Here is a 27,767-nt window from a genome sequence, read left to right on the forward strand (position 1 = left end):
ATGGGGGAAGAAGGCGGCGGCCGCAGCTGTGGGACCACTAGGGAGCTGCAGAAGCTGAAGCAGCAGGCGATGGAGTACTACCGGGAGAACGACGTCCCGCGCAGGCTGGAAGAGCTGCTCAACTCCACCTTCTACCTCCAGCCTGCCGACGTCTACGGGCACCTGGTAGGGACCTGAGACTAACACCCTCTTCCCTCCAGCCCCTCTCCCCCCGCCCCGCGCTGCGGCAACGCCGTGCGCCTGCGCCGCAGAGTCGCGCACGCGCGCCGCCGCCACAGGCTTGAGGACCGTGGTCGTGCGGGGAGGCGACCCCGAAGGAAGAAGCGGTGCGGAAACCTGGGCAGGAGGAATCTCGAGAAAGTGGTGGACAGGAAGCAGTTAGAGGAAAGTGCGGTGTAGGCGCATTCGTGGCTAAGGCGACAGCTCGGGCCCGGCAGGCTTCTGAACCGCCCTGCGCGGTTGCCAGTTCTCTTTAAACACAGACCTTAACACCGCATAGCTCAGCTTGCAGCCTTCAGCGGCCTCCGTTTGACCACGGGTGAGCTCCCTGGCGTTTGCCACAGCTTGGCCTCAGCCTACCCGATGGCCTCATGCCCAGCCCGCTCATTACTGCCGAGTCGCACTCTGATTTCAAGCGTATGTACCTTGCAGGGTGCACTCTTCCTGGATGCCCGACCCCATCTGACCAGCTCCTACCCAAACTCCAAATTCACATCAGTCTTGCCCGCTTCACCTGGACTGATTGTCCTTGAGGGTTCCTAAATCATTTCCTGTCCGTAATGAGGCCCTCCATAGGCTTTTGAGCTCCATGGAAAGCAGGGGCCTTTTCCTACCACCTCCCTAGTCCCTATGCCCAGCACAAGATCAGGCATCTTAAGCAATGAGCAGTTGAAACCAGCGTTTTCTCACTTCTAGATCCGTTAAGTACTAGCCACCTACCTTCTGGAAGGCAGTGTGGTTGGAACTGATAGGAGTTTGCACTAAGGTGAGGCAATATGACAGCAGAGTATGTAAATGCAATAAAGAAGCACAGTGTGTTTACAGGGTTCAAAACAACATCTTGTTGAGGCAGTTGGTATGGAGGATGTTCCATGAATGTTTATTTTACTCAATCGTGGCCTACAAGTGAAAGCTGTATGTTGGGGGAGGGCAGTGCTGAGCTCTTTGTGCTATGTGATTTGTTGCTTAATCTTTAGGACCACTAGGAGGTAAAAATTGTGATTTCGTTTTACAAATGAGGAAACTGTGGCCCAGTGAATTTAGATGATTTTTCCAAGGGACACAGTGAATGACAGTGACGAATCAGACCAGGTTTGTGTCCGTAGTACCTCGCGATTCCATGGAAATAGTGGACACTCAAGCACTAACGTGACACAAATGAACGAATGCGACTCTGAATTCCATTCTCTTCCCACTGTCTCTTGCTAGAGGAATTCTTGGAAGTTAACTAGTCTAACTTCTTCATTTCACAAAGACACCAAGCTCTTGTCTCACGGCTACTTGGTGCAAAAGTTAAGACTGGAGATTTGGACTCTGGTTCCTCGGTGTTAATGTTCTTCCCAGTCTACTAGGCAGCCAGGACTTCAGTTTGTATGGCTCTCTGGGAGCTTATACCTTGGTTATGGATAAAAGCCACTGATACATAAAATAACTGGAGTACTAGATAAGGTGATACATGATTGTGTGCTAGACTGAGGGACACATCACTGCATGCCTATCAAAGGAATTCAGGGTTAGGGAAGGTCCCTGTAGGCTGTAGCATCTGAGAAAATTTGGGCTTGGACTTTGAAGCAAGTTCAAGAATTGGACTGGCAAAAAGATGTTTTTTTTGCTGCTGCCCTGGTTTTGGCCATCCTTATTTTCATCTAGTCTCTCCCTCTATTGAGTTCAACCCAAATCGTGCTGCCAAAGCAATGCTCCTTTAAAAAAAAAAAAAAAAATTTTTTTTTTTTTTTAATTTTTAAGTAATCTCTACACCCAACGTGGGGCTCAAACTCACAACCCCAAGATCAAGAGTCACACACTTCACCAACTGAGCCAGCCAGGTGCCCCCGGAGCAGCGTTCCTAATCTTAAATCTGTCCAACAGTCTCTTGTTCAGAAACCCCCTGTAGCTCCTTACTATTCCCTGAAGCCTAAAGTTCCTCACTTCCCTCCCCTTGGCTTATCCTGTTCCCTCTACCTGAAGTATCTTCCCTTGACTTCTTCTCGTCTGCCAGTGGAAATACTACATATTCCCCAATGTTCAGCTCCAATGCCATTTCCTCTCTGCTTCTGTTATATACTAGAGGAATTGAAGCAATGAGGAAGATGCTTGTGGGCAATAGCAATACGATACTATTTAGTCCCTCACCATACAACTCATGATTGAAAGAGTTTGTGATTCATCTGATCTGATTGCAGATCTGATTTAATTCTTAGCCCTGCCACTTAGTAGAACTATCATATTGATGTTCCCCAATGAACCATACCACCAGTGTGACTGGTCTTATGTAAATCTCTCCCACACTGACTTGGGACTTGGCCATGTGACTTGCTTTGGTTAATAGCACCTCACCAAGCATGATGCAGACAAAGACATGGTAAGTGCTGCCATTTTGAGGCTGTACTCCTGGAACACTCCCTCTTGGAGTAGTTATCCAGGAAGTCCAATTACCCTGCTGGAGAGAGAGATCAGGTAGATAGGCTCACAGGTGTAACACCTCCAGGATATCCTGTAAGAAAGACATGCCCGGCCACCCCCTAGGATGTTCTAAGCATCCTGGTTGAGACCCTAGACACATGAGTTGAATCATCTTGGATGCTCTGGACCCAGTCAAGCTTCCAGATGACTGAGTCTGAATAGGAGACTCCAGGCAAGATCAGCCAAAAGAATTACCCAATTGAGCCCAGGCCAGATTTGTAGAGTCATGGGTGAATAAATGGCTTTAGCCACTACGTTTTGGAGTAGTCTGTTACTTAGCAGTAAATAATTAAAACATTGGTCGCTTTACCCGGTATAATTTATTTCTCTGGAATTCAGTTTGCTCATCTGTGGAATGGAGATGATAGGATTTCCCTTACAGAGTTGTTTTGAGGATTTAATGACATAATGTATACAAAGTTTCCAGGGGTGTATCTGACATATATTTGTTTATACAAGATTTAATTTGTGGAATCCTAAATCTGCCAGGCACTGTGGTGTGACACAGTGATAAGGCACAATCAGTCCCTCAAGGCACATATTAAACACTTAAGAATGTTAGTTCCTTTTCCCTCCTAACATAACATTATACGTTGTGGATGCTCCTTGCTAGTTGCATCAAATTCACTACAGTACACAATGGATAAGCTAAATAATATTTTTGTCTCCTGATTCTGTCTCAATTCATTTAGGCACCTACTTTGTAACATCCAAACCACAGTCCTTAAAATATATGGATGGCTTGAAAATTGACTTTCGCCTTAGCAGTGCTGGGGCCCCACCTGCGAGCTGGCACGTCGCTGATGGGTATTAGATGACCTGTTATGTAGGTTGAGGTCATTGGATTTCAAACCGAAAGATGAGAGGCCTGGTCTGCGGTGAATGCAGATAAAGAACCCAATACAATCTGATGATAAAGAGGTTGAGGAGAGTGTACCTTCACCTTTCCTTCTTCCTTCTCTCCCAGCTCCTACTCCTCTGTGTAGAAACACCATCTTGTATCTTTTTACTCAGGCGTTTTGAATGGCTTTCGGCCTCAGCTTCATTCTCTTCCGCCTCTTTCTTGGATCACTTCCAAATGGCTTCTGCTTTTCCACGTCAATGAAACTGCTATTACTAGGGTTCTGACAACCCTCTTTGAACACGTGAACTGGTGGCGAAATACAGCCTCTGCAGAAGTCTTCACCACTAAAATATCAGATGCCTTGCTGAGAGGAATAAAAACTGGCCCACAGAAGTTTTCCTGTTTGCATCACAGCATTCTAGAGACCAACTGACTTTGGTATCTTGGACAGAAGGATAGGTGAGGGCCTGCTAAAGAGTGACATGGGGTCTTTAAGAAACGTATGTGAAAAAATTCCAAAGTGTGTCATGTTTGACTAACAGTCTGCTTCCCAAAAGGAGCCTCTTTGGAGAAACTAAGTAATAATTTTCAAACAACTATCCTCCTCCGTTGCGTAGCTGGAATCATCTAATTAAAACAAATCTCTTTATTTCAGTGTGAATTAATTTGGCTGAGACTCCAATCCTGAGTTAGTTTTTGTTTGTTTATTTTTCTCCTCCCTTAAATTCATATGTATGTACATATTTCACTCTGAGGCACCATCACCAAACCAGAAATGGAAGCCAACATGGCAGGTAGAAGATTATCCGCGTCTGGAATGGCCAAAGTTAGTGGGGGCCTCATATTCCTGACATAAAAATAGGGAGCGTATCACCACATTCCTCGGGCTTAGTTTTTTTCCCAAAATGCTATGCATTTGAAAGTAGACTTTGTGCCCTTCTCCCTTCCCCCATCAATAGCAGTTGACGTGGATTCTGGAATCAGCCTGCCTCGATGTGAATCTCAGCTCAGACAGTTATTTTGAACTCGTGGGGAAAACATTTAATCTCTTTCTACTCAGTTTCCTCATGTATAGAGTGGAGATAGCAAAAATAGTACTGATCCCATAGGGTTGTTATTAGGCACAAATAATTTGGGTAAAGCAGTTAAAACAGTGGCCAAAGCAATGATATATTCTTTTTTTAAGAAAACAACCAAACCTATAAATATATGTTGTAAATGCTTTTAAAAGTTTTACATTTTGTTAGATACTGTTCTTTGAAATGGGGAAGTTTGGGGCGCCTGGGTGGCGCAGTCGGTTAAGCGTCCGACTTCAGCCAGGTCACGATCTCGCGGTCCGTGAGTTCGAGCCCCGCGTCGGGCTCTGGGCTGATGGCTCAGAGCCTGGAGCCTGTTTCCGATTCTGTGTCTCCCTCTCTCTCTGCCCCTCCCCCGTTCATGCTCTGTCTCTCTCTGTCCCAAAAATAAATAAATGTTGAAAAAAAAAATTTGAAATGGGGAAGTTTATTTGATTTCTAAAATTATATTGTGGGTTTATGTCATTTAAAACTGACTTTTAAGTATAAGAATAAAAGACTTGTTTTCCTTTTTTAAAAGTTAAAATGATGTTTCATTTTGATTGCAAATAAATTCATGCTTTATTAAAAAAAAGAAGAAATAAATGTATGTGAGTTTCTGCTGAGAGTTCAAAAGAGAACAGCAATCCCTATCAAAATAACACCAGCGTTCTTCACAGAGCTAGAATAAATAATCCCGAAATTTGTATGGAACCAGAAAAGACCCCAAATAGCCAAAGGACTCCTGAAAAAGAAAACCAAAGCTGGAGGCATCACAATTCCGGACTTCAGGATGTATTACAAAGCTGTAATCATCAAGACAGTATGGTACTGGCACAAAAACAGACACATAGATCAATGGAACAGAATAGAAAACCCAGAAATGGACCCACAAACATATGGGCGACTATATTTGACAAAGCAGGAAAGAATATCCAATGAAATAAAGATAGTCTCTTCAGCAAATGGTGTTGGGAAAACTGGACAGTGACATGCAGAAGAATGAACCTGGACCACTTTCTTATACCATACACAACAATAAACTTAAAATGGATGAAAGACCTAAACAAAACAGGAAGCCATCAGAATCCTAGAGGAGAAAACAGGCAACAACCCCTTTGACCTTGGCCACAGCAACTTCTTACTTGACATGTCTCTAGAGCCAAGGGAAACAAAAACAAAAATGAACTCTTGAGACCTCATCAAGATAAAAAGCTTCTGCTCAGGGAAGGAAATAAGCAGCAAAACTAAAAGGCAACTGACAGAATGGGAGAAGATATTTGCAAATGACAGATAAAGGATTTGTATTCAAAATCTATAAAGAACTTATCAAAAACACACACACCCCTGAAAACAAATAATCCAGTGAAGAAATGGGCAAAAGACATGAATAGACACTTTTCCAAAGAAGACATCCAGATGGCTAACAAACACATGAAAAAATTCTCAACACCATTGATCATCAGGGAAATACAAATCAAAACCACAATGAGATGCTACCTCACCCCTGTCAGAATAGCTAAAATTAACAACTCAGGCAACAACAGATATTGGCAAGGATGCAGAGAAAGAGGAACCCTTTTGCACCACTAGTGGGAATGCAAACCGGTGCAGCTACTCTGGAAAACAGTATGGAGTTTCCTCAAAAAATTAAAAATAGAATTACCTATGACCCAGCAATTGCAGTACTAGGTATATATCCAAAGGATACAGGCGTGCTGTTTTGAAGGGGTACATGCACCCTAATGTTTATAGCAGCATTATTGACAATAGCCAAAGTACGGAAAGAGCCCAGACGTCTATCAACTAATGAATGGATAAAGAAGTTGTGGTACACAATAGAATATTACGCAGCAGTCAAAAGAATGAAATCTTGCCATTTACAACAACATGGATGGAACTAGAGGGTATTGTGCTAAGGGAAGTCAGTCAGAGATAGACAAATATCATATGACTTCACTCATATGTGGAATTCAAGATACAAAACAGATGAACTTAGGGGAAGGGAAGCAAAAATAATGTAAAAACAGAGAGGGAGACGAACCACAAGAGACACTTAAATACAGAGAACACACTGAGGGTTGCTGTAGGGGTTGTGGGTGGGGGGATGGGCTAAATGGGCAAGGGGCATTAAGGAAGACACTTGTTGGTATCATCACTGGGTGTTGTATGTAAGTGATAAATCACTAAATTCTATTCCTGAAATCATTATTACACTACATATCAACTTTGGATGTAAATTTAAAAATTAATAAATAAATAGATAGATAAGTAAATATTTTTAAAAGAGAACAAATCACTCCATGTACCAAAGACTGGGCATCAGGCTAATCCAAATTTCAGCTCATGAGGCCGGGGCAGTTCCCACAGAGCTGCTAGCCTGATCCCCACAGGAGGAGGACACTGAGGGAGAAGTTTAGTAGAAACTAGAGTAAATGCGAATGACCTCTTAAAGACAAATTAGTTATGGTGTTGTCATCTTTGTTTTTTTGTGTGTGTGTCGAAGGCAAACTGTTTCTCTAAACTCGCAAAGCCACCCACCATATGCAAAGTAGTGGGAAGAAACGTATTGGATGGACTGGGGCTTCCAACTCTACAAGTAGAAATATTCTGCACCATTCAAAACTTCCCCAAGGTATGAAGCAGCTTAAATGTATTCTTCACTGTGTCCTGACGCCACTGCATTTATTAGCATTTATTGTCTAAATTATAGCAAATTAATGTTTTGAAGTTCATTGTTTGTGAAATATACACACACAATTTGTAGGTAGTTATGTACATAAAGCAGGAACCATGCAGTCAAACATGATGGCTTTATTATGTTTAAGTGTCCTATTGGTACAGACATGACCTGCTAGCCTGAAGATGACCCAAGATGGAGACGTGGGGCAAAAATAGTTTTAAAACTCTGACATTATTAAGGTGGTAAGTTCTGTAAATCTACAGGGATGTTTATTCATAATGTTTTTATATGGATTTACATAGATTCGTAGATATGTAGGCCAAACTACATAAAGACAAATTCATTTTAGTAATTTTAATAATTCATTTGAATTGCTACATATTTGTTAGAAATAATTTTACTACAGTCTCTGGGAGGAAAATAATTATGATTAAAATCTGTATCCTTTTAGTTATTTCCTGGACAGGTAGTGATAAAAATGAAGTTCAATGTAAGGTTTTTATAAGTGTACATTAACCAGGTAATAATTTTAAATGCTCCTTGAAGTTGGGTCCCACACTGTTTCAACAGTTATAAAAATATCTCAAACAAAATTGTATAAGCTGGATATGTTCAATTTCTTCTTTTCTGCAAAAGATAGGGAAAACGTAGAACACACTTATATTATTTTCAGAACATATGTTCAGTGGTGATCTCAACGCACTTTGAAGTCCATGAGAACGCTTTACCCGAGCAGGCTGAGGCCGAGGAAGTGGAAAGGTCTGAGGCCGTCAGCACTGCTGTGCAGTGGGTCAACAAAACCATCACGGAGGAGCTTCGGGGCATAGCCCCCTCCAACCAGGCCGAGGTGGACCAGGTGCTCAGGTAAATCTTCCACTTGCAAATGGAAGCATCCAGTACAAATGTTATCTCTTTTCTTTTTCCTTCACCCGCCAATAATATGGGTCTGTTGTATCTAGAGGGTACAGTCAGCAAGTTGATTAAGAAGCATATGCTAAAGCAGCGAAATGCAGCATAAAATACCATTTTTCTTCTGAAAACCTTGTTTTTACAGTTTTCCTGTGGGAGGCCATGTAAGGCCTTTCAGCCTCTTTCCATGCAAAGGATTCAGGATAAGTTTCAGTAGAACGTTTCTCAGGAAAAGCACGAAGAATCCAGATGATGTCCTGTCCGTCCCCCTATCTCATACGCCATCTTTGAGTGTCTCCTACCCTTTCACGTAGTCACTGGGTGATGCTTATAGTCTGCCCCTCAGCCACAGACAAGTCCTCCATGCTTGTCCATAGGTGGACTCTAACATGTGAAAACCAAGGAAGGGTCTGCTGGGGCTGTGTAAGTATTGTCCAACACCCAACTGAGGAAGGGTTAGCATTACTCTTCCTTTTGGGGAGGTCCGGTGCCACAAGCCTCTTGGCCCAACAAAGGTCAACTGGATTCTGTCTCTCTCTATACTTCACCGCTTGCTTACTTATACATAATATCACGTTTTAGTTTGCTTCAGAGTTGGATCATAACCTTTGTAAAAAAAAAATTTTTTTAATGGTTTTTTGGTTTTGTTTGTTTTTTTTCCCTCATCTGCTGTGATCATAGTCTTCATTTTCTTTCCCAGTGTAGTTTTTCTCATGCCTTCTATTCTATTCCATTTCTTTTCTCCTGGAATTTTTCTCCCCCAAACCTCCCATCTGGACTGGTTCCTCTCTACCTGCTAACAGAGATGCCGTAGGACATCCCTTTATTTTCCCCCTACTTTCTCAATCCTGTATCTTCTTCTTTCTCGACTTGTGGGATGGAAAGTTTTGGAGTTCGTACGTGTGCGGAAATGCCAGCACTTTGCCCTGATGGCTGACAGTTTACCTGAGTATAGATCTCATTTAAAAGCAATTTCTCGGGGCGCCTGGGTGGCGCAGTCGGTTAAGCGTCCGACTTCAGCCAGGTCACGATCTCGCGGTCCGTGGGTTCGAGCCCCGCGTCGGGCTCTGGGCTGATGGCTCAGAGCCTGGAGCCTGTTTCCAATTCTGTGTCTCCCTCTCTCTCTGCCCCTCCCCCGTTCATGCTCTGTCTCTCTCTGTCCCAAAAATAAATAAAAAACGTTGAAAAAAAAAAATTAAAAGCAATTTCTCTCAGCACTTTGAAGGCTCTGTCCCACCAACACCTGGATCTTTAATAAGTGGAATGTAATTCTAATTCCCATGTCTTTGTTCTTTGTTGGCTTTTTTCTTTTCCTATGGAAGCTTTGAGCCTCTTCTTACTCTGGGGAAGCTGAACTTTTATAGAGGTGAACCTAAAGGGGCCTTCCCCAAGTTTTTTTTTTTTTAACTGTTCACCTTAAGTTCTCCTCCCCACCAAAAAAAGAAAATGAAGTCCTGCCCATTATGCTATATATTCCGCTGTCTATTCTTGACTCAATTTTCTTTTGATGGTCATTTACTCAAAAAGAAAATCCAGTAGCCCTTAATCAAATTAGATCTTCAATTTTTACCTTAAATATACAAACGACTGGGCTCATATAATTTAATGTTTATTTATTTTTTGAGAGAGTGAGAGATAGAGTGCAAGTGGGGGAGGGGCAGAGAGAGAGGCAGATGCAGAATCTGAAGCAGGCTCCAGGCTCTGAGCTGTCAGCACAGAGCCCGATGCGGGCCTCGAACTCACCAACGGTGAGATCGTGACCCGAGCCGAAGCTGGACTCTCAACCGACTGAGCCACCCAGGCGCCCCTCAAATAATTTTTAAAACGAACACATACAACCTGCAAACAGTTATTTCCAAACATTTATGTATTTCCTTCCAAAAGTAATCTCAGCTCCTCCACACAGTTTTGTTACACCACCATCGTTTGGGGGCCTTGGAGAGTGAAGCTGTGATCTGCTTTTAAGTGGCTAAAAAGCAGAGCTAATTATTGACACACATTGAATGGAGGTCAGGTCAGCACTAAAACACGGCCCAAATTACGAGTGGTCTTCATTGTAAAGCCATGTTTTCTTGCCATTAAGGACATTCTTTGAAAGTAAAGTACAAGAAGAGAAGGAGAGAAGACAGCTGGAAAAGGGCCTGGAAGACCAAACAATAGCCATCCCTTCACCTCCACCTCCTCCACCCCCAGCAAGAAAAAAAGGACAAAGGCAAGGTCGGTGACTCCTGTTACAGAACCTTCCATAACCACTATGTGAGGAAGAAAGGCTGATGTTTGGACTGCCTTTCCGATCAGAGTCTGCTGCAGACCTAGGCCGGGCTCCCCACCAGGTACCATCCATCCTGCATGTGACTTCCTTGCTTGAAGCTATCATGTCGAGGATCTTAGGCGGTTTTACCCCACCCCACCCTCTGTTTTCTTTGTAAGGAAAAAATACTTCTTCCCCAGAGGTGAGCACTTACCAAAGGAAGCGTACCGGAGGGTGGCGATGCCGGATGGGGAAGAGGAAAGTGGTGTGGGGGACCTTCAGCTGCCCCGCAAAATGTCCATTAGCTCATCAAAAAAGCCACTCCATATTTTAAAGATTAGCAATATCCTTTGATACGGATAACCAACATTTTCTCTGTCCTGTTAATAACATATAAAGAAAAATTGGGGGGGGGAGGGTAAACTTTGCTCTTTTAAGGCAAATAATCAAAGTTATCATGGCCCTTTGTTCCATGCTTTCCAACATATTGTGAACTTCAGCCCCTCCAGTGCTGCTGGTATTGTAAACAGAGTTTTATGTCTTTCCAACATGCTCCTTGAGGACATGAATCATGTCTCATTCAACTGAGCACCACCAGCGCCTAGCATGAGGCAAACGCACAAACACCCAATAAATGTGGGTTTCCTTGAAGAAGAAAGCACCAGAACCAGGAGGGGATCAAAGAGAACATGGAGACATGGTTCCTTATTTCCTAGATTCAGATGCTGAGGCCCAGAGAGGGAAGGAGAGTCGCCCAAGGCAAAAGAATCCTATGAAACCAATCTCTTGGGACAGGGAGATAGCCACTGCTGAATTATAGGTCGAGATCAGCACTGGGTGTTTATTTGGCGGTTGCTGTTGACTGACAGAACGTGGAACGTAAGAGAAGTAGGAGGGGACAGGAATTTGCTAAAGATTTACTACGTACTCTGCGCTTACATAGCTTTTTCCACTTATCTTACCTACCCGAGCCAGACCAGCAGCTGGGGGAAGGGCAGAAAGGGCCCTAGCGATTTACAACGGACGGCGTAGCACCTGATCAGGCTGGCTCACTGGGAACAAATGAGAGTAAAAGATGGGTGAGGGTGAGGGTCAATGGCTGGGTTTGGATGCCACTTCTAAAACAATGAGGTGTCTGTTTGGGATTGGCCAGAAAGGTAACCAGTTAGATATATGTGCATGAAGAGACATTCAACAAAAAGCTGGGTACCAAGGAGCTATGGCAGGTGTAGAAAACAAAGGACTTGGAATCCAAAGACTGTCCAGATCCTCTTTATTCACGTTCTATTAGATATCGGGCCAATCTTTTAACCTAAGCCCTAGTTTACTTATATGTGAATGTGGGCTAACGGTATCTACCCCATAAAATTGTTGAAGGAGTTAATATTGAATGTCTTAACATTTCTTAAGAGTGGCATAATCCATGGCTAAGGATTACTTGAACATCACACAGAAACTTCTTGGGGGTTGGGGTGGAGAGCATTTTCTGTCTAGCCTCAGTTTTCCCCCTTTCTTTATACTGGGCCTTCACATCTATAAGTAAAGCATTAAAAATAGATAGTTTTATCATAGTCAAACTTCCTAGAAAGGAATCTTCTATCACTCTTTTTCCTTCTAGGGAGGACAGATACTCTTACAGAGAAGCCTATCTTGCCTCCAGAACCTGTTGAACCTGTCCTCAGTGGCAGCATGGCCATTGGGGCAGTGTCACTAGCTGTGGCCAAAACCAGTGCCATGCTGGACAATAACCCCCTCTACTTAAATATTGCATTACTGAAGCACCCTCAGGTTAGTATCTATTATGTGCCAAGGACCCACGAGTATCTCCATAACAATGAACCATGTTTCTTGTTTCTCCTTGTTCTTCCCTATTTCAGGAGCAGCCGACAAAGCTAACTATACCTTTGCTAATGGTATCTCTGGTCAGCTGTGGGAAGTCATCGCCCGGGAAGTTGAATTTAATGAAAGAAGTGATTTGTATACCCCATCCTGGATTAACAGCTAAACAAGTACCTCATAGTATATCATACTGCTTTTTCTAAAAAAATATACTCCACCATCGATGAGTCTTTAGTGAGGGTCCCTAAGGTTTATGACGCTGAAGGAGAGAGAATTAATTATAAAATGAGAAAAAAAAATACTTTAGGAAATCAGGGACTTGGGAAGAAAGCAAGATGTCAAAAAAAAAGGGGGGGGGGTGGCACATTTAGGCCACCTTCAATTTCTGGTTCCTTTCAGCACTGACATGTGCCAGTGACTCCCCAAGAAGCCCCGGGTGAGTAACCTGGCAGGCCTTGATAGTGCTGGAAGGTTGTTATTTGGGGGAGTTGAGGCATCTTTATTTACTGGCCGATGCACTGTGGCATCAGTGAGAGGAAGCTGGCATTTTCCTAGCAGCCAATTCTGTTCAGTAAGAGCTCCGGGGCCGAGCAGACTGCTTGGCACAAAAGAGAGGTTTGGTGCATGTTTACAGAATGAACGAATCCTAAGCTGCATCTTTCTACTTAGTCGTGTGCTAGCGTCTGTCTTGTTCTGCCGTGCTCTGAATGAGCCAATACGCCTCTTTAAATCCTCGTGAAATATGCACTGGAAGGAACAAATGTTCACGTTCTATAGCAGATGTTTTCAGAAAAAAACATGCAGGATGTTTCATCCCCTCTGGTAATACATTGAGTGATATTTTTTTATCCAAGCTAGTGAAAATCATTAAAAAAAATCTCAAGATAATTTCTTCATGATAAAGAATTCTTTTTTTATGAGAATAACCATTATCTCCCAAGGTATCGATTGTGGAACACTAGGAATCCATCGCTGGCTCACCATCCATCAGATCATGTTCAGATGCTGGCACCAGAATCTTCCCTGCAGTTAATAATCTGTTGCGCTATTGGGTACCAGAGCAGTTGGCATACCATTCTGTATTTGTCTTCGTATGCAGATCCCACAGTCATTAGACTGTGTCGACTTTTTAAGTGACAGTGGCTTTATACTAATTCAAACACTATCATGCAGAATCCCTGGGTGACCTGTGACATGTACTGCAAAAAGGTTGGTCAAGAGACTGAAAGAGAATGAGGTCCACTTGATCCAACCAACTGAACCTGTCAGTTCTGAACAATGGAGAAAGGATTGTGAGAAGAGTCTCGCTCATTTTCAACCAAATAAAAATTGAGGGCTGAAGATTCACATTTAATCTTCTGATTTGATAGACCATATCCAATCTACTAACCAGGATACATTGTCAGGGACCCTACAAATATGCAGTTAGAAAGAGCCAGCGTGTGGTGTAAGTTTTTATATTTAAAATTTCTAGACTGCAGTTGTGGAAGATCATGATTGTTCTACTTACAGGGTGTGGAGATGCTTCTGGAAATTCAGAAACATATTAACAAAACAATTGAAATGGTATGTGAAGAGGATCTATGGTATGGAATTGCTGACAATATATACAAATTATAGTTCATTACAGTTCATTAACTCAGTATTGTTGTTATTGATGTGTGAAATGTATTAATTTGCCTTGGGTTTCACATGGGAGGCAAGCTTCTACATTCCCTCACTGACTGCGGATCCAGTTTCTAATGGCCTTCAACAATCTCATCAGCTGGCTTTATGCTAAGATCACCCCTTAGGATTTGCAAAGAAAGGATTTGGCCCCTAGGATGTGCGAGGCAGTTTAGTGTAACGGTTAAGGCACAGACTCTTGTGTCTGCTTGGGATCCTGGTGTTGGGCAAACAGGAGCCTTTGGCCAGGCAGCCCTTGAGAGGGAAGCCACAGAAGCCAGACGATGACAGGCAACCATATATATGAGCCACTGGTCGTGCCTGTGTTTGTCTTGTTCACCAGTGTATGTCTCCTGCCACGCACATCACTTTGCTTCCTGAGTGTGGTATTTTTAGCAGGGGATAGAAAGTTCAGCTGACTCCATCGTGAAGGAAAGAAGTAGGATATCTGTATTTGCATATACTTGGGTGTGAACCATACTGATTCTTGACAAACATACCCCAATTTACAGAGCCTGTGAATGCTGGGTATTAAAAAGCATCCTTTAAAGGCTGAATCCTGGGTCTAGAACACTGTCAACACCCTACATTGTGGGTATTGAAAGCACCAATTATCTTTGGAAAGTATCTTTTAATCTCAGATGACATTACACATACCAGATTCATCAGATTTAATGACCTTTGGCTGTTTCCAAAAGTCAAGTCCACCCTGCAGGACAAAGGGTTTGTACCTTAACAACATTCAAACCAATCTAAAAGCAAATCCCACAGTGGTGTTTCTCCTTCAGGGCAAGGAAGGGACTTTGTATGAGAGAATAATAACTTATTTACCTGAGTAGAAATACATGGATATGTTATCCACATACCCCATCTATAATGATTGGAGGTACAACGTAAAGACGAACAAAAGGGAACATGCACTTGAATTCAAAAAAACGGTTTGGAGGTTATCAAAATAGGGAGGGGCTGGTAAGGTCCCTGTGTGTGTGTGTGTGTGTGTGTGTGTGTGTGTGAGTGCACACATGTGTGATTCATAGTGTGACAGGGCCCAGAACAGTGGAGGGGCCACAAGACCTAATAATTGCAAGTGACTTATCTTCATCTTCTGTCCCACAGCCGCCTCCTCCAAAAACAGAGACAAAAAAAGGGCATGATGGAAACAAAAGAAGTCAAGTAAGTTCATGTATTTCCTTACCACACTTCAGTATGACACAGTTCGTTTATATCCTCTCTGCCCGTGTTCCTCTCCCAGTCACTGAGCTCCAAGACCAGGGCTGACACAAATCGAAACAACACAGTGCTCCTCCTCCAAGAGCCAGAAACTGGCAGAGCCCAGGGCTGGGAGATCTTTCCTTCCTCCCTCTCTGGCCACAGGCTGTGGGCCAGCAGTTGTCTGTCCAGCCGACATCTCGGAGGGCACGGAGAATCATTTATAAGTAACAGGATTATATTTGGAACCTGATAGGTGAAATGCTGGGGAAGGGGAATTTCTGCTAAGTAGCCAAAAAGCACATGGGAAAGGTTTTCGATCTTCATCTTACCCCTATCAAGTGAGAGAGAAACAAAAGGCACAAAAAGAGAGCCATCTCTTTCATCGCGTCCCGCAAAGTCACCAAAGCACCATATCCAGAACCATTACGGGAGCTCAGATTTTGTCAGCGGCGTCAGACAAACAGTTCTTGTCAAGACTGGCCAGGGTGGCTGCAAGAGCCTCGGGAAACCATCTGACCTTGACCAGTCAATGACTCTGGTGATTGTGGGTGCTCTGACAGACACATCTGTTCCATGCCTAACCTTTCAACCATATAGTTAGAATAACCAATAAGAACCCCGGAGATAATGCAAATGGTCCTAGTTGCTCACCCAAATGGAAAATTAAAGATGGAAAATTAAATCCCTCCTCAAAATTGGGAGAGAGAAGAGAAATGTATGAAAAAATACACCAGAAAGTAAAGTACTTGACAGTTGCATCTGTTGGGATGAACACAACACTCTAAAGTTGGACCTTGTAAGAGCGCTTAGGCGATGATGAACAAGCCACCCGGTATCAATGCTGTTTCCCTCGTGCCAGCAGGTTGTCCTCTGTGTTCCGAGAAGCTCAGACCAAGATCAGTCCTCCTGTGATCAGCTTTGCTACTTTTTATTTCTGTTAGAAAAAGCTTAATTGGTCGATTCTAGAGAGGCAGCCATACCAGTGGAGGCATGAACTCTGGAGCTAAACTTCCTGGATTAAAATCTGTTCCAAGTTACTTAGCTCTCTATAAAATGGGATAATAATAGTACTTGCTTCATAGGTTAACGTAAGGAGTAAATGTATTTATGTAAAGCATTTAGAATGGTAGCTGGCATTTAATAAGTGATAAATAAACTCTAAATAAGTCATACTTTTGTAGTTTAGAAGACTCCAACAAAACTCCTCAGTTGATATACAGAAATTTCCCCAACTATTCCTTTGCCAAATAAAAGGCTCCTCTCGCTGACATTAAAAATGTTGGATGGTTCTTATAATTGACTAGTGTTATCATCAGAGAAATGGGATAGTTACACCTAGGTTCGTGCACACACTTGGGTTTGCTCTTGAGTTTGGCATGCACACACACACACACACACCCTTCAGAATTACTGATTCTGCTTCAACTATGTTATAATTGGATAGTGGCAATTTATGATGAGGCATATCAGGGCTGACCTTGCAAAAGAAATCCATGGCTTTCCCTGGGCTGCTCCGGGTCCCAAACATTCTTCCATCCTCAGCAACGCATTTTAGCAGAGTTCTTCACTCCTTTTTCTCATAAAACGTTTCCTGAAGGAGGGTTCCAGCCTTAATACTTATATTCTTCCAAAGGAAGACAGAACACAGGAAAGAGCGTGTTTGGAAGTAGATGGAGAAGGACAGAGTTAGGGACAGGCTGGACAGACGTTTACAGAGACCAGGTGGAAATTTACTACCTTGGTGGTTGCAGCTCAGGTCAGCCCATGTACAGTGAAAGAGCTGATATAAGAGATTACACAGGCAGACCAAAGAGACAAGTGTATTCCTAGGTCAAACTTGAAACCTTGGGCTAAGGAAATTATTCCAGATACTTTGGGCAATCGTACGCTGGAAGGTCATGCAGAGATGAGAGGAACCTGGATGTGCCGTTAGTAGAGACACAGAGACACATCTAGAGGGCTGTATCTGGTTATAAACAATGCCTAGTTTATAACCAGGAAGCTCCAAGAATCTTACTGTGCTCAATTTACATGCATCATTTGGTTTGGTTACAGCAGCCCATCACCGGCAAGATGTCCCATCTTGGCTGTTTAACCATTAATTACGACACCATAGAGCAGCCGCTGCTCCTCATCGAAGGCATCTGTGCAAACCTGGGGCTGGACCTGGGGACCAATCTGCATCTAGCCATCAACTGTGCTGCACACGAGCTGATAGATTATGTAAGTTTCTGCTCCAGAACACTTACTTTTTGTTGGGTCCCAGTATTTTTAAATTAGAACTCAAAACGAGTGTTTCTGAACATTTTCCAAACAGATTCTGTTGTTTTTATTAATATCGTATGAGGGGACAAACAAATGCCAACCTGAGAAAGCCAAGTTAGCTAATGACCAGAAAATACCATAACCATATAATTAAAAAAGTTTTTTAATGTTTATTTATTTTTGAGAGAGAGAGAGAGACAGAGAAAGAGACAGAGAGTGAGCGGGGGAGGGGCAGAGAGAGAGACACACACAGAATCCCAAGCAGGCTCCAGGCTCTGAGCTGTCAGCACAGAGCCTGACACGGTGCTCGAACTCATGAACCATGAGATCATGACCTGAGCCAAAACTGACCGAGCCACCTAGGCGCCCCTATGATCTTTAAAAATTAACAGAAAATGGCAAAATAATTACATATAGAAATCCTGTAACAAAAATTACTAACATGGTTGCTTACATTGCAATTATGAGAGCTGTTGAAAAATAATTTAACAAGCTGGCATGTCCTGCTGAGTTCACTCATTTCATTGGTAAGTGCTGAATTTGTCAAGCATGAAAAGTGAACCCATTGTTTAACTGTGACTTGGTAAGCCCTTCTGGACAAGTGGTTCTCAGAATTTGTGCTGTGACTCACTTTATTTTGTTTATTTATTTTGAAAGAGAGCAGGAGTGGAAGGGGGGAGGAGAGAGAAGGAGAGAGAGAGAGAATCCCAAGCTGACTCCACACTGTCAGTGCAGAGCCCGATATGGGGCTTGAACTCATGAACCATGAGATCATGAACCCGAGCCAAAACCAAGAGTTGGACACTTAATTGACTGAGCCACCCAGGTGCCCCTGTGACTCACTTTTTAAATATAAAAATATTTGCAAGTTATTGACATTTATGGAGAATGTATTTTTATCCAATTAAGCCCATCACAGTGTTACCCACAGCCTGGGTTTGGACAGAGCTTTAGTGACGAAGCTTCACCCAGAGACCACACCACAAGTAGGCAGTTATTTTAAAAAGAACAGAAAACAGGTTCACTTTTAAAAAGCTGCAGTCCTCGCTTTCTCGGGGTTAACACGCCTGCAGTTAATGTTAAAACTTGGGAAACTAACATGTTAGGAATGCTGTTAAAAGTTGCCAGTCTGATACACGTACACATACTTCTGTTCTTCAAATACACAAATGTTGAGTCTGAGTTTTACAAAACGCCCAGCATGTTCACATACACGTGTGGTGATTTGGTAATTAATGTCAAATTCAGGGGAAATGACCAGAGAGAATTCTGCTTGAACTTGCAATTCTTGAAACTTCAAAGGAAAATTTGAACAGTGTATGAGAACCCTAAGTTTCAGCTGACTTCTAAGTCCTTTTTAGTTTTCTAAAGATGCTAAGTGCATGAAGGAATGTTTAATATAATTTCCTATTCTCCACATAATGATTGGTTCCTAGGCATACTATTACAAAAAATAATTGCATGTTTTCATCAGCAATGTATACCAAGAACTATGAATATACTGACTAGTGCTAGTTAGAATGGGGATTTTTTGCTTATATTCAGTAAAATGTATTAGCTTGATAGCAGATAATTCTTACAATGTTAGTTCAAAGCCATTAGCTTTTCTGGGGCCTCTGGGTGGCCCAGTCAGTTGAGCGTCGGACTCTTGGTTTTGTCTCATGGTTCATGGGTTCAAGCCCCTTGTTGGGCTCTGTGCTGACCGTGTGGAGCCTGCTTGGGATTTTCTCTCTCTCCCTCTCTCCCTGCCCCTCCCCAACTCACATGCGTGTGCATGCATGCTCTTGTACTCTCTCTCTTTCAAAATAAATGAAAATAAACTTTTTAAAAAGTCCTTAACTTTTCTTTACTGACAAGATAGGATTTTTAATGCTTTGCAGTAAAGAACTAAAAGACCTTGCTGCTTTTTAATCTGAGAAAAAGAATAAAATCCTTGCAGTTAGGGACTTCTAATTCCAGTGGAATCCCTGCCATTAGCAGCAGTAACAAGAGGGCGTTAGCAAACAAAAATGTCATTCTGTTCCATTCTGCCTCCTCCCCAGTACCTAGATACACCCCAGGTGCCGTCCCCCCAGGTGCCGTCCCTCGACACAGACCTGGAAGTCAGTGCGATGTCTTGCAGAGAGATTACACTAGATCCTTAAGCCCTGTTCCCTCGATGACTCAGGGGCTTTCCGGACTTCAAATGAGTGGGGTTGAACTGGAACTCTACTTTCAAGACCGTACGGTTCCTGCCGGAACTTGCTGCTACCTGAAAAGGAGATGCCTTCACACGGGTCACTTGACATTTCATAGTGGCTGTTAGTATCTCAGAATCACTCTGCTTTCAAATGTTAGGATATCCACAGTAGAGGAAACAAGCTAGTCGTTTACTGTGAGTGGAAAGACGGCGGGTTCTGGTGAGTGGGGCCCCTGTGCAGTGCTGTCCCATTTTACAAATTTATGTCCTCGCCCATCTGTGCAAGCAGCCAGGCAGCGAGCGCCACGTCACAAACCTAAGCAAGAAATGACTCCTCTCCTTCTGTGTACTTGGTCTGTTGCGCACCAGGCTTCATCTGAAGTCAGTGGTTAGACCCCCGCAGGGCACGAAGGGGAACAGTGACTCGATTTCCCCAAGCTAATATTTAACAGACATTCAAGGTGCATAGGTTTCTAAAGGGCATACAGCCTGAAAAGAACGTTCACAACCTTTTATGTGCGATGAGTAAATGCGAATGGGAATCCCACCTTTCACACTGGAGGAATTCACCATTTATCCCGTGCTTTGTTATTGTCCGAACACTTCTCAGAGCAGAGGGAAGTACGAAGTGATGACGGGAACGTACAAAAACGCAGCCGAGATGGTGGGCCTGTACGGGGATCTGATCAGCCGGTTCCCTTCAATTATCGCCTTGATCGATCCTTTCAGGAAGGAGGTAACGGGATCCACCTCGAATGTTATACCCACACAGAGCAAACTCATTCTTTTGGATTGGTCATTGGAAATACTGCAGTCTGGGCGAGGGCTGAGTTGTTTCAGCATATAGGAGGAAAGGCAGGCACCGAGCAAACGCATAGCAGAAACACAGTTACATAGGAGTGTTACTCTCTGCAGCAGGAAACAAGCTAGCCCCGAGCACTTCAGGGTACCGTGTATTTACGAGCAACCTAAGCCAGGCCGGGCGAGCCGCTGTGCTAGCCGCTGCTTCAGCAAGTTCATCACACGCCCTTGTGAAGTGCTCCCGGCAACAGGACGCGGGCTAGGTCAAACGCTCGTAACCGAGATCCACTCGCCACACAATGCACGAATGTCACAAAGCTGTACTTTTTTTTTCTTTTTAAATATTTGAGAGAGAGAGAGCACGAGCGAGCGAGCGAGCCAGCGTGAGCGGCAGAGGGCCAGAGAGAGAGGGAGAGACAGAATCCCAAGCAGGCTCCATGCTGTCAGCATAGAGCTTGACACGGGGCTCGATCTCACGAACCGTGAGATCATGACCTGAGCCGAAATCAAGAGTCGGACGCTCAGCCGACTGAGCCACCCAGGCGCCCCACGAAGCCGTATTTTTCGTAAGGTTTCAGATAGTGAGGTTTGGGGATCCGTGCCAGCAACTGCACCTGACAAGGGTGGTCCATGTAGCACAGGCCATCGCTCTCCCTAATGCTCCAGAACTCCAAGTCTTCATGGTACGAACTGAAGAACCATTAGATATGCTGAACAGATACCCTCTCTGAGGCAATGCATGATTTAAATTTGGGGAGTGAGGATGGCTGCTGCCTCTCACTTGGTGGCCCAGTGCCTCTGTCAGCCATCACTCCTGTCACCGCCTGTGCCTCATCCCGGCACTGGCGGAGCCCCGACTTCCACAGCTTGTCCCGGGGCTCTGACCTCAGCCGGTTTTAATGCAACAAACTGCCCCTGTGTCGTGTGTTCTCGTGAGACAGGCTGGAATCTGGTACCGTGGCTTAGAGGATTTTGTATACCATCCGTTAAAAAATAATAAGCACTTCATTTCATGTGATGGTCTCACCAATAAAAAATAAGGGTGTTGAGAATGAGAACCTAGGGCTCTTGCAGGGGCGTTTCCTTCAGTTGTCCGTTCACCAGATAGAACAGTGAGATCTGGCCAAGCAGTCATTACTGGTGTCATGGATAATACCGGGGGTAGGAGTAGCTTGCGTTTGAAGGACTTCATTGTGGAGCATTTAATGTGCTAAACATTTTATTTGCTAGATCTATAAGCTCAAATTTAATTAATCACTTGAAGTTTTGTTCCATGAAGCTTGTTAATTTGTGTGGCTGTGATTCAGGTATCATTCAGCCACTGCTGGTACAACAGAAAACTGTTTTGTGGCTCTCAGGAAGATCGATAACTTTGAATATGTGCCATAAGATGCCTGTTGTTTTGTGACTGCGCTTAATGCATTATAACTATCAATTCTTAAATATTTACCCAGGACTCTGAACAGTGGGACAGCATCTATAATGCTCTTGGTTCCAGATGTTACATAATTGCAGGAACTACGTCCAAGAGCGTTTCTGAACTTCTAGAGGACGGTAACATCAGCATCCCCAAATCCAGCGGGCTGATCATCAAACACACCAATCAAACTACGATGTCTGACTTGGTGCAAATAACCAATCTTCTTGACAGTGAGTAAAAATATAGATCTAACAGGCTCATAATGAACTTAACTTGGTTGTAAAAGGAGCCCAAAATAATACAGTTTATCAGTTAATAAAAAGCATGGCATTCATCTTGGAAGGAAAACAAATTTCCAACCCTCTGCAAGAGCTTTGATGCTGGAAGACGGAATGCAGCTAGCTTACTGAGTCACTTCAGTGCTCTGACAACAGCCCCGGTCCAGAAGGTTGACCCCTTTATCGAGGGCTACCACACAGGTGTGGCTAAGGACAATGCCTTATCAGCTTCATACCACACTACAGTGATCCCACTTGTCCATGCTGATTTTTTTATTTTTGAGAGAGAGAGAGAGAGTGGGTGCTTGTGTGCGAGCAAGGGCAAGGAAGAGGGAGAGAGAATCTTAAGCAGACTTCGTGCCCAGCAAGGACCCCAAAGCGGGGCTCGATCTCACAACTGTGAGATCATGACCTGAGCCAAAATCAAGAGTTGGATGCTTACTGACTAAGCCACCCAGGTGCCCCCACACTGATGTTTTCAATTCCTCACAAGTTTCAAACTCTTTACCAACTTGAGGGCTTTGAACATGCTGTTCCTTCAGGTTAGAATGCTTTGCCCTGTATCATTTACTCAGCTAACAACTACTGATCCTTTACGTCTCCTTTCCTTAAAGGAAACCTTTTCAGATGTATGTGCCTTTCCGGGCTTCCTCGCCCCTACCTGGTTGCTCTGAACCTTTCTCTTAGCCTCCTATGCTTTCTCTATATCCTACTGGCCACAGTTACTTGTTCAGTTATTTAATGTCTAGTAGCCTCCATTAGACTGTAAACTCCCGTGAGTTCACAGGAGCCTCGTTCACTTACACACAGTGCCTGAAACATGAGTGGGTCTCAGGAACTAGGCAGAAGGCTGGAGCAGGAGTCAGGGCCAGACCGGCAGCCAGGGTCCTGGGCTGGTGCCAGAGAAGGGAATGGAATATGCGTAGTCCCTGTCCTGCAGAGGGCCCAGTCGAGGGCCCAGGCAGCACTGTCCTGTAGGAGGTGGATGGGAGGCCCCAGCCCTGGCCTTTCCTCCAGGGCCTCCCTCTCAGCAGGCAATCACTTCAGATTGCTACTCTAGCTCCTGCCTCTTAAAGCACAAACGCTGTCTCTGGAGGAAGAATCCTGGCTCTTTGTAGACTGGCAAATTTCAAGGGGTTCTGAGATCCTCAAATGACTGATTAAGCACCAGCGACACTGTTCGTCTCATAAGTAAACACTCAGAACGACACGTTCCTTTGAATAATATTCTACCCGATAAACTGTGGAATCCAATGAGGCATATCATCTACCCAGATGATGCCCTTTTACTTCCTGTAGATTTTGTCTCAAAGATGCACACTTTTCTACACTGAACATGGACAAGATGGAATCGTGTCCTACAGTTGTGGTCTTAGAAACGTGTCAATCTAATTTGAGCATTTCTCCCCTTTAGTGGTCATAAAGGTCTTACAACTTATGGTAGCTTAGATTTGTTGACAGGTGGCATTCATGTAGGGTTTAGCATCTGAGATACCAGAAAGGCATAAACAGGTAAAACTAGGGTAACAAGTGGCACCTGGGGGGCTCAGGAATAAGTGTGTCACTCTGGATTTCAGCTCAGGTCATGATTTCACCTGAGATCAAGCCCAACATTGGGCTCCTTCTGTCCCTCCCTCTTCTCCCTTTGCCCCTCCCCCCTACATGTGCATTCTGTTTCTCCAAAAAACAAAAAACAAAAAACAACTAGGGTAATAAAAATACAATGTTTAGATCAGAATTCTCTCTGGTCAAATCATTGACTCTTCACAGGAAAGTTTTAAATCTCTAGCAATTTTTAAAAAAATCTTTATTTTTGAGAGAGAGAGAGAGGGAGGAACAGAGAGAAAGGGAGACAAAGCATCCGAAGCAGGCTCCAGACTCTGAGCTGTCAGCACAGAGCCTGATGTGGGGCTTGAACTCACTAACCCCGAGATCATGACCTGAGCCGAAGTCGGACGCTTAACCGACTGAGCCACCCAGGTGCCCCAAATCTCTAGCAAATTTTAAATTTTGGTTCCAGAGGCATGTATGTATATATACATATATACATACGTATATATACATATATGTATCATCTCCCCAAACGATGCCCTTTTACTTCCTGTAGATTTTGTCTCAAAGATGCACACTTTTCTACACTTTTCTACATATGTATATATGTCTATATACATATATGTGTACGCGTATGTATATATATACACACATTTATTGTTTCTATACCATCTAAACCTGAAAAGAATTCCTCTGCTTACAGGTAAGAAGCACATCGCTGTCTTTGGAAGTACAGAAGGAGAGTCTTCTGATGACAGCCTTGTCGATTTGGTAAGTGCTAAAAGCTGGTCAATTGCAGAATTGCCAAAACACTGCTTTTATCTCGAATTGGTATTTCAGAGAAATGCAGTATTTGGCGGAGAAAGTCATGTAACCTTTTATGAAAGAGACTTGCTTCCTCCCAGACAGCTGCCTTTTGTAAAGAGCTAATCTTTGAACTTTTAAAAAGAAGAAAAATTGAAGTCCTGGGAAAATGATGAGCACACTGAAATGGCTGGGGTGTGCCCTTGCAATCTTACCGCCTAAAATGAAGTGGGAAAGGCCAGAATGTTCTTAGATAAAATCAGCACGCTCACATGACTAGTAAAGCATCTGATGTTTAGTCACGCTCTTTACCTTTTGCCGCTGTCCCTTTGTAAGCAGGCCGTGTTACCTACATAAAGATAAAATACTGACTTATGAGGAAAACCAGAACAGCACGCGGTGTCCGCTCCCTTTCTCCCTAAAGAATGGTTCGTATTTTAGCAACACGTGACTTCTCGTTTAAAATAAATTTTGTCCCCCACCCCCTTAGGCCATTGGACTCGGTGTCCGGTTTATCAAGTTGGGAGGTCTTTCTCGAGGCGAACGGGTGACTAAGTACAACCGCCTTTTTACTATAGAGGAAGAACTTGTCCAGAAGGGAGCACTGGGTACGTGCTGCTTTCTTGCTTTGTTTTCACTTCGCCATGAATAGGAGAACAAAGATTGGAAGAGGGGGAATGGGAGGCCCTCAGCAGGAGGGCAGGGGAATCCAAAGACTATAACTAAGTGCTGACAACACTGGGGTGGCATTTACCACAATGTGCATTGTTTTCTTAATGGATTATCTATTTACCTGAATGTTTAAAACTCTCGCCCTTCCTCTCCATGAATAAGCTGCATGGTGCTTTTCAATAGAATTAATTGATTGGAATCTCCAAGCCTACCTTTTGTTATGCTCCAAATTATGGTTAAGGTCTGGCTGCACAGCCCCTGAAAGTTAAAGGCAGATGTTTTCCTGATGAGTCTTAGAAACAACTCCTTTTACTTCAGACGAGTAGACAGCATGTTAAGTCTGTCATACGTTGGAAAGGCTACGGTCTCAGGAGAACCGAGGGAATTTATGAGGTAAATTATTTCTTTTTTATGAGGTAAAAATCTCTGCAGATCTGCTTGGATAGGAGCACCTTGTAAGTACTGGCTACTTGGAGAGAAAACACCCCAGATACCCATTTTTACCCTTCATGTTACTGGGATGGCCAGAAGTAGGCACATAGCATACAGAGATATTTAAAGAGACCACGTTATCGTCTTTGTAATTCAAACAACAAAGACACCGATGGAAGCCATAATGATAAATTTGCTATGTTTAACATATGTAATGACCTTGAAAGACACCCTAAGCTTCATAGAAAATAAAAACATGGGGCGCCTGGGTGGCTCAGTCGATTAAGCGTCAAACTTCGGCTCAGGTCATGCTCTCACGGTTCGTGGGTTCGAGCCCCTCGTCGGGCTCTGTGCTGACAGCTCAGAGACTGGAGCCTGCTTCGGATTCTGTGTCTCCCTCTCTCTCTGCCCCTCCCCTGCTCTGTCTCTCTCTCTCTCTCAAAAATAAATAAAACATTAAAAAATTTTTTTAAAAAACATAATGGAGAGACTCTGAGGAGTGTAAGGGCAATCAGAAATTAGTGTGTGTTGTTGGATGTGTAATATCGGGTTGGTTTTTCCAGATAGGCAAAATCATACTGCTCCTATATATGATTATTCCTACCTGGTTATTTTATGTCATCCTGCCTCTTAGAAGCCTCAGGTTCCAAAATGACCCACCACATTTCTAGCCAGACCTCCCCACAAGAGAAACAGCTGCTTCAGGGCATCAGAAAGGATCCTAGTGACCAGGGGCCCGGCCCAGCCCCTCCTCCCTCAGGGAGAGTGCCAACCAAACATTCTGGAACAGATTAGCAGATTACAGACATGCCTCATTTTATTGCATTTGGCTTTACTGCACTTCTCAGATACTGTGGTTTTTTACAGAATGAAGGTTTGAGGCAACCCTGCCTCAAGCAAGTCTGTCCGCACCATTTTTCCAACAGCATTTGCTCACTTCACATCTCTCTGTCAGGTTTTAGTAATTCTGAAAACATTTCAAACTTTTTCATTATTATACTTCTTATGATGATCTGTGATCCGGTGATTGACTTTGAGAGCTCAGATGATGGTGAGCATTTTTTAGCAATATAGTATTTTTAATTAAGGTATGTACATATTTTTAATGTGCATTTATTTTTTGAGAGAAGGAATTGAGTCGGGGGTGCAGAGAGAGAGGGCGACAGAGGATCCGAAGCGGGCTTCTGCGCTGACAGCAGTGAGCCCGATGCGGGGCTCGAACTCACAAACCGTGAGATCATAACCTAAGCCGAAGTCAGACACCCAACCGACTGAGCCACCCCAGGCGCCCCGAACGTTTTTTTTTTTTAGACATAAAGCTACTGCACTCTTAACCAACTATGTTATAAACATAACTTTTATATGCGCTGGAAAACCAAAAAACTCACTCGACTTGCTTTTTTGTGGTGGTCCGGGACCACACAGGCAGGATCTCTGAGGTGTGCCTGTGATGAGAATTCTTGTCATTGGCCTGTGGCCAGTACAGCCCATTGACAGTAGTCAGTAAATGATAAGTAGTCACTAAATGACCAAAAACTGGAAAAACAAATGTCCCCACTAAGAGAATAAGTAGGAAGTCCTGTAGAAGCTCAACCCTTAACACAGGCACTGCCCGCATGGACTGGACTGGAATGAAGTCTGCAACTGTCTATGTTGGAACAGTTAGCTGACAATGGTTTGTATTCATGTAGAGGACTGGTCTTCCCTCTAGTTCATCTTCTTCCTCTGGTCCTTTTCTGCCAAGCTTCTGCCCGGAGTCCACCATAGGCCAAATGTTCCGGAAGGGTACCACACAAACTGAACAAGCATACCGCACAGCTAACATACAACCCAAGTCGGGCCCGGTTTTAAATGGTCCCAGGATCTTTTCTCACGGTGACGTGACGCCTCTGGGCGGTTCTGAGGATGACCTCCTTTACGTCACGTAACAAATAACAGCCAACTTGGCACCACTGGGTTAACTGTAACCTTTATTGCTCTTGTTGTTTAATAGGTTTCAACGAGGAACACACATTTTTTTCCTTGCACGAGGAAGCTGAAAAGGCCACCATGGCTGGGGGGCCGCCTGAGCTCCTGGGGCCCATCTTCCCCACAGAAGTGATGGAGGGATCAGCCAAAGCGTGAGCGTCTTCTGGATGGGGCCACGGACAACCCCGACTTATGGCCACTTGAGACCCGTACAGCTGAGGCGCATCTCTGTGTTGGTTTTGCTCAAAAACGTCCCT

At 43.8% G+C, this 27,767-nt stretch overlaps 1 protein-coding gene across 1 annotated transcript; it reads left to right on the forward strand.

Annotated features, from left to right (window-relative positions):
- On the forward strand, positions 1-27,709 carry ENO4 (enolase 4). Its single transcript, XM_047072736.1, has 14 exons — positions 1-165; positions 7,088-7,216; positions 7,938-8,128; positions 10,257-10,390; positions 12,043-12,212; positions 12,302-12,433; positions 13,776-13,829; positions 15,045-15,101; positions 17,196-17,363; positions 20,195-20,320; positions 21,840-22,035; positions 24,338-24,405; positions 24,929-25,046; positions 27,536-27,709. Exons 1-14 carry the CDS (start codon positions 1-3, stop codon positions 27,664-27,666), a joined length of 1,839 nt encoding a protein of 612 aa, XP_046928692.1. The 3' UTR covers positions 27,667-27,709.
- The last annotated feature ends 58 nt before the right edge of the window (positions 27,710-27,767 follow it).

The sequence above is a fragment of the Lynx rufus genome, unplaced genomic scaffold, assembly GCF_022079265.1.
Source record: "Lynx rufus isolate CCGP_SWC_20201006 ecotype Redwood Valley unplaced genomic scaffold, mLynRuf1.p SCAF_11, whole genome shotgun sequence".
Classification (NCBI taxonomy): Eukaryota; Metazoa; Chordata; class Mammalia; order Carnivora; family Felidae; genus Lynx; species Lynx rufus.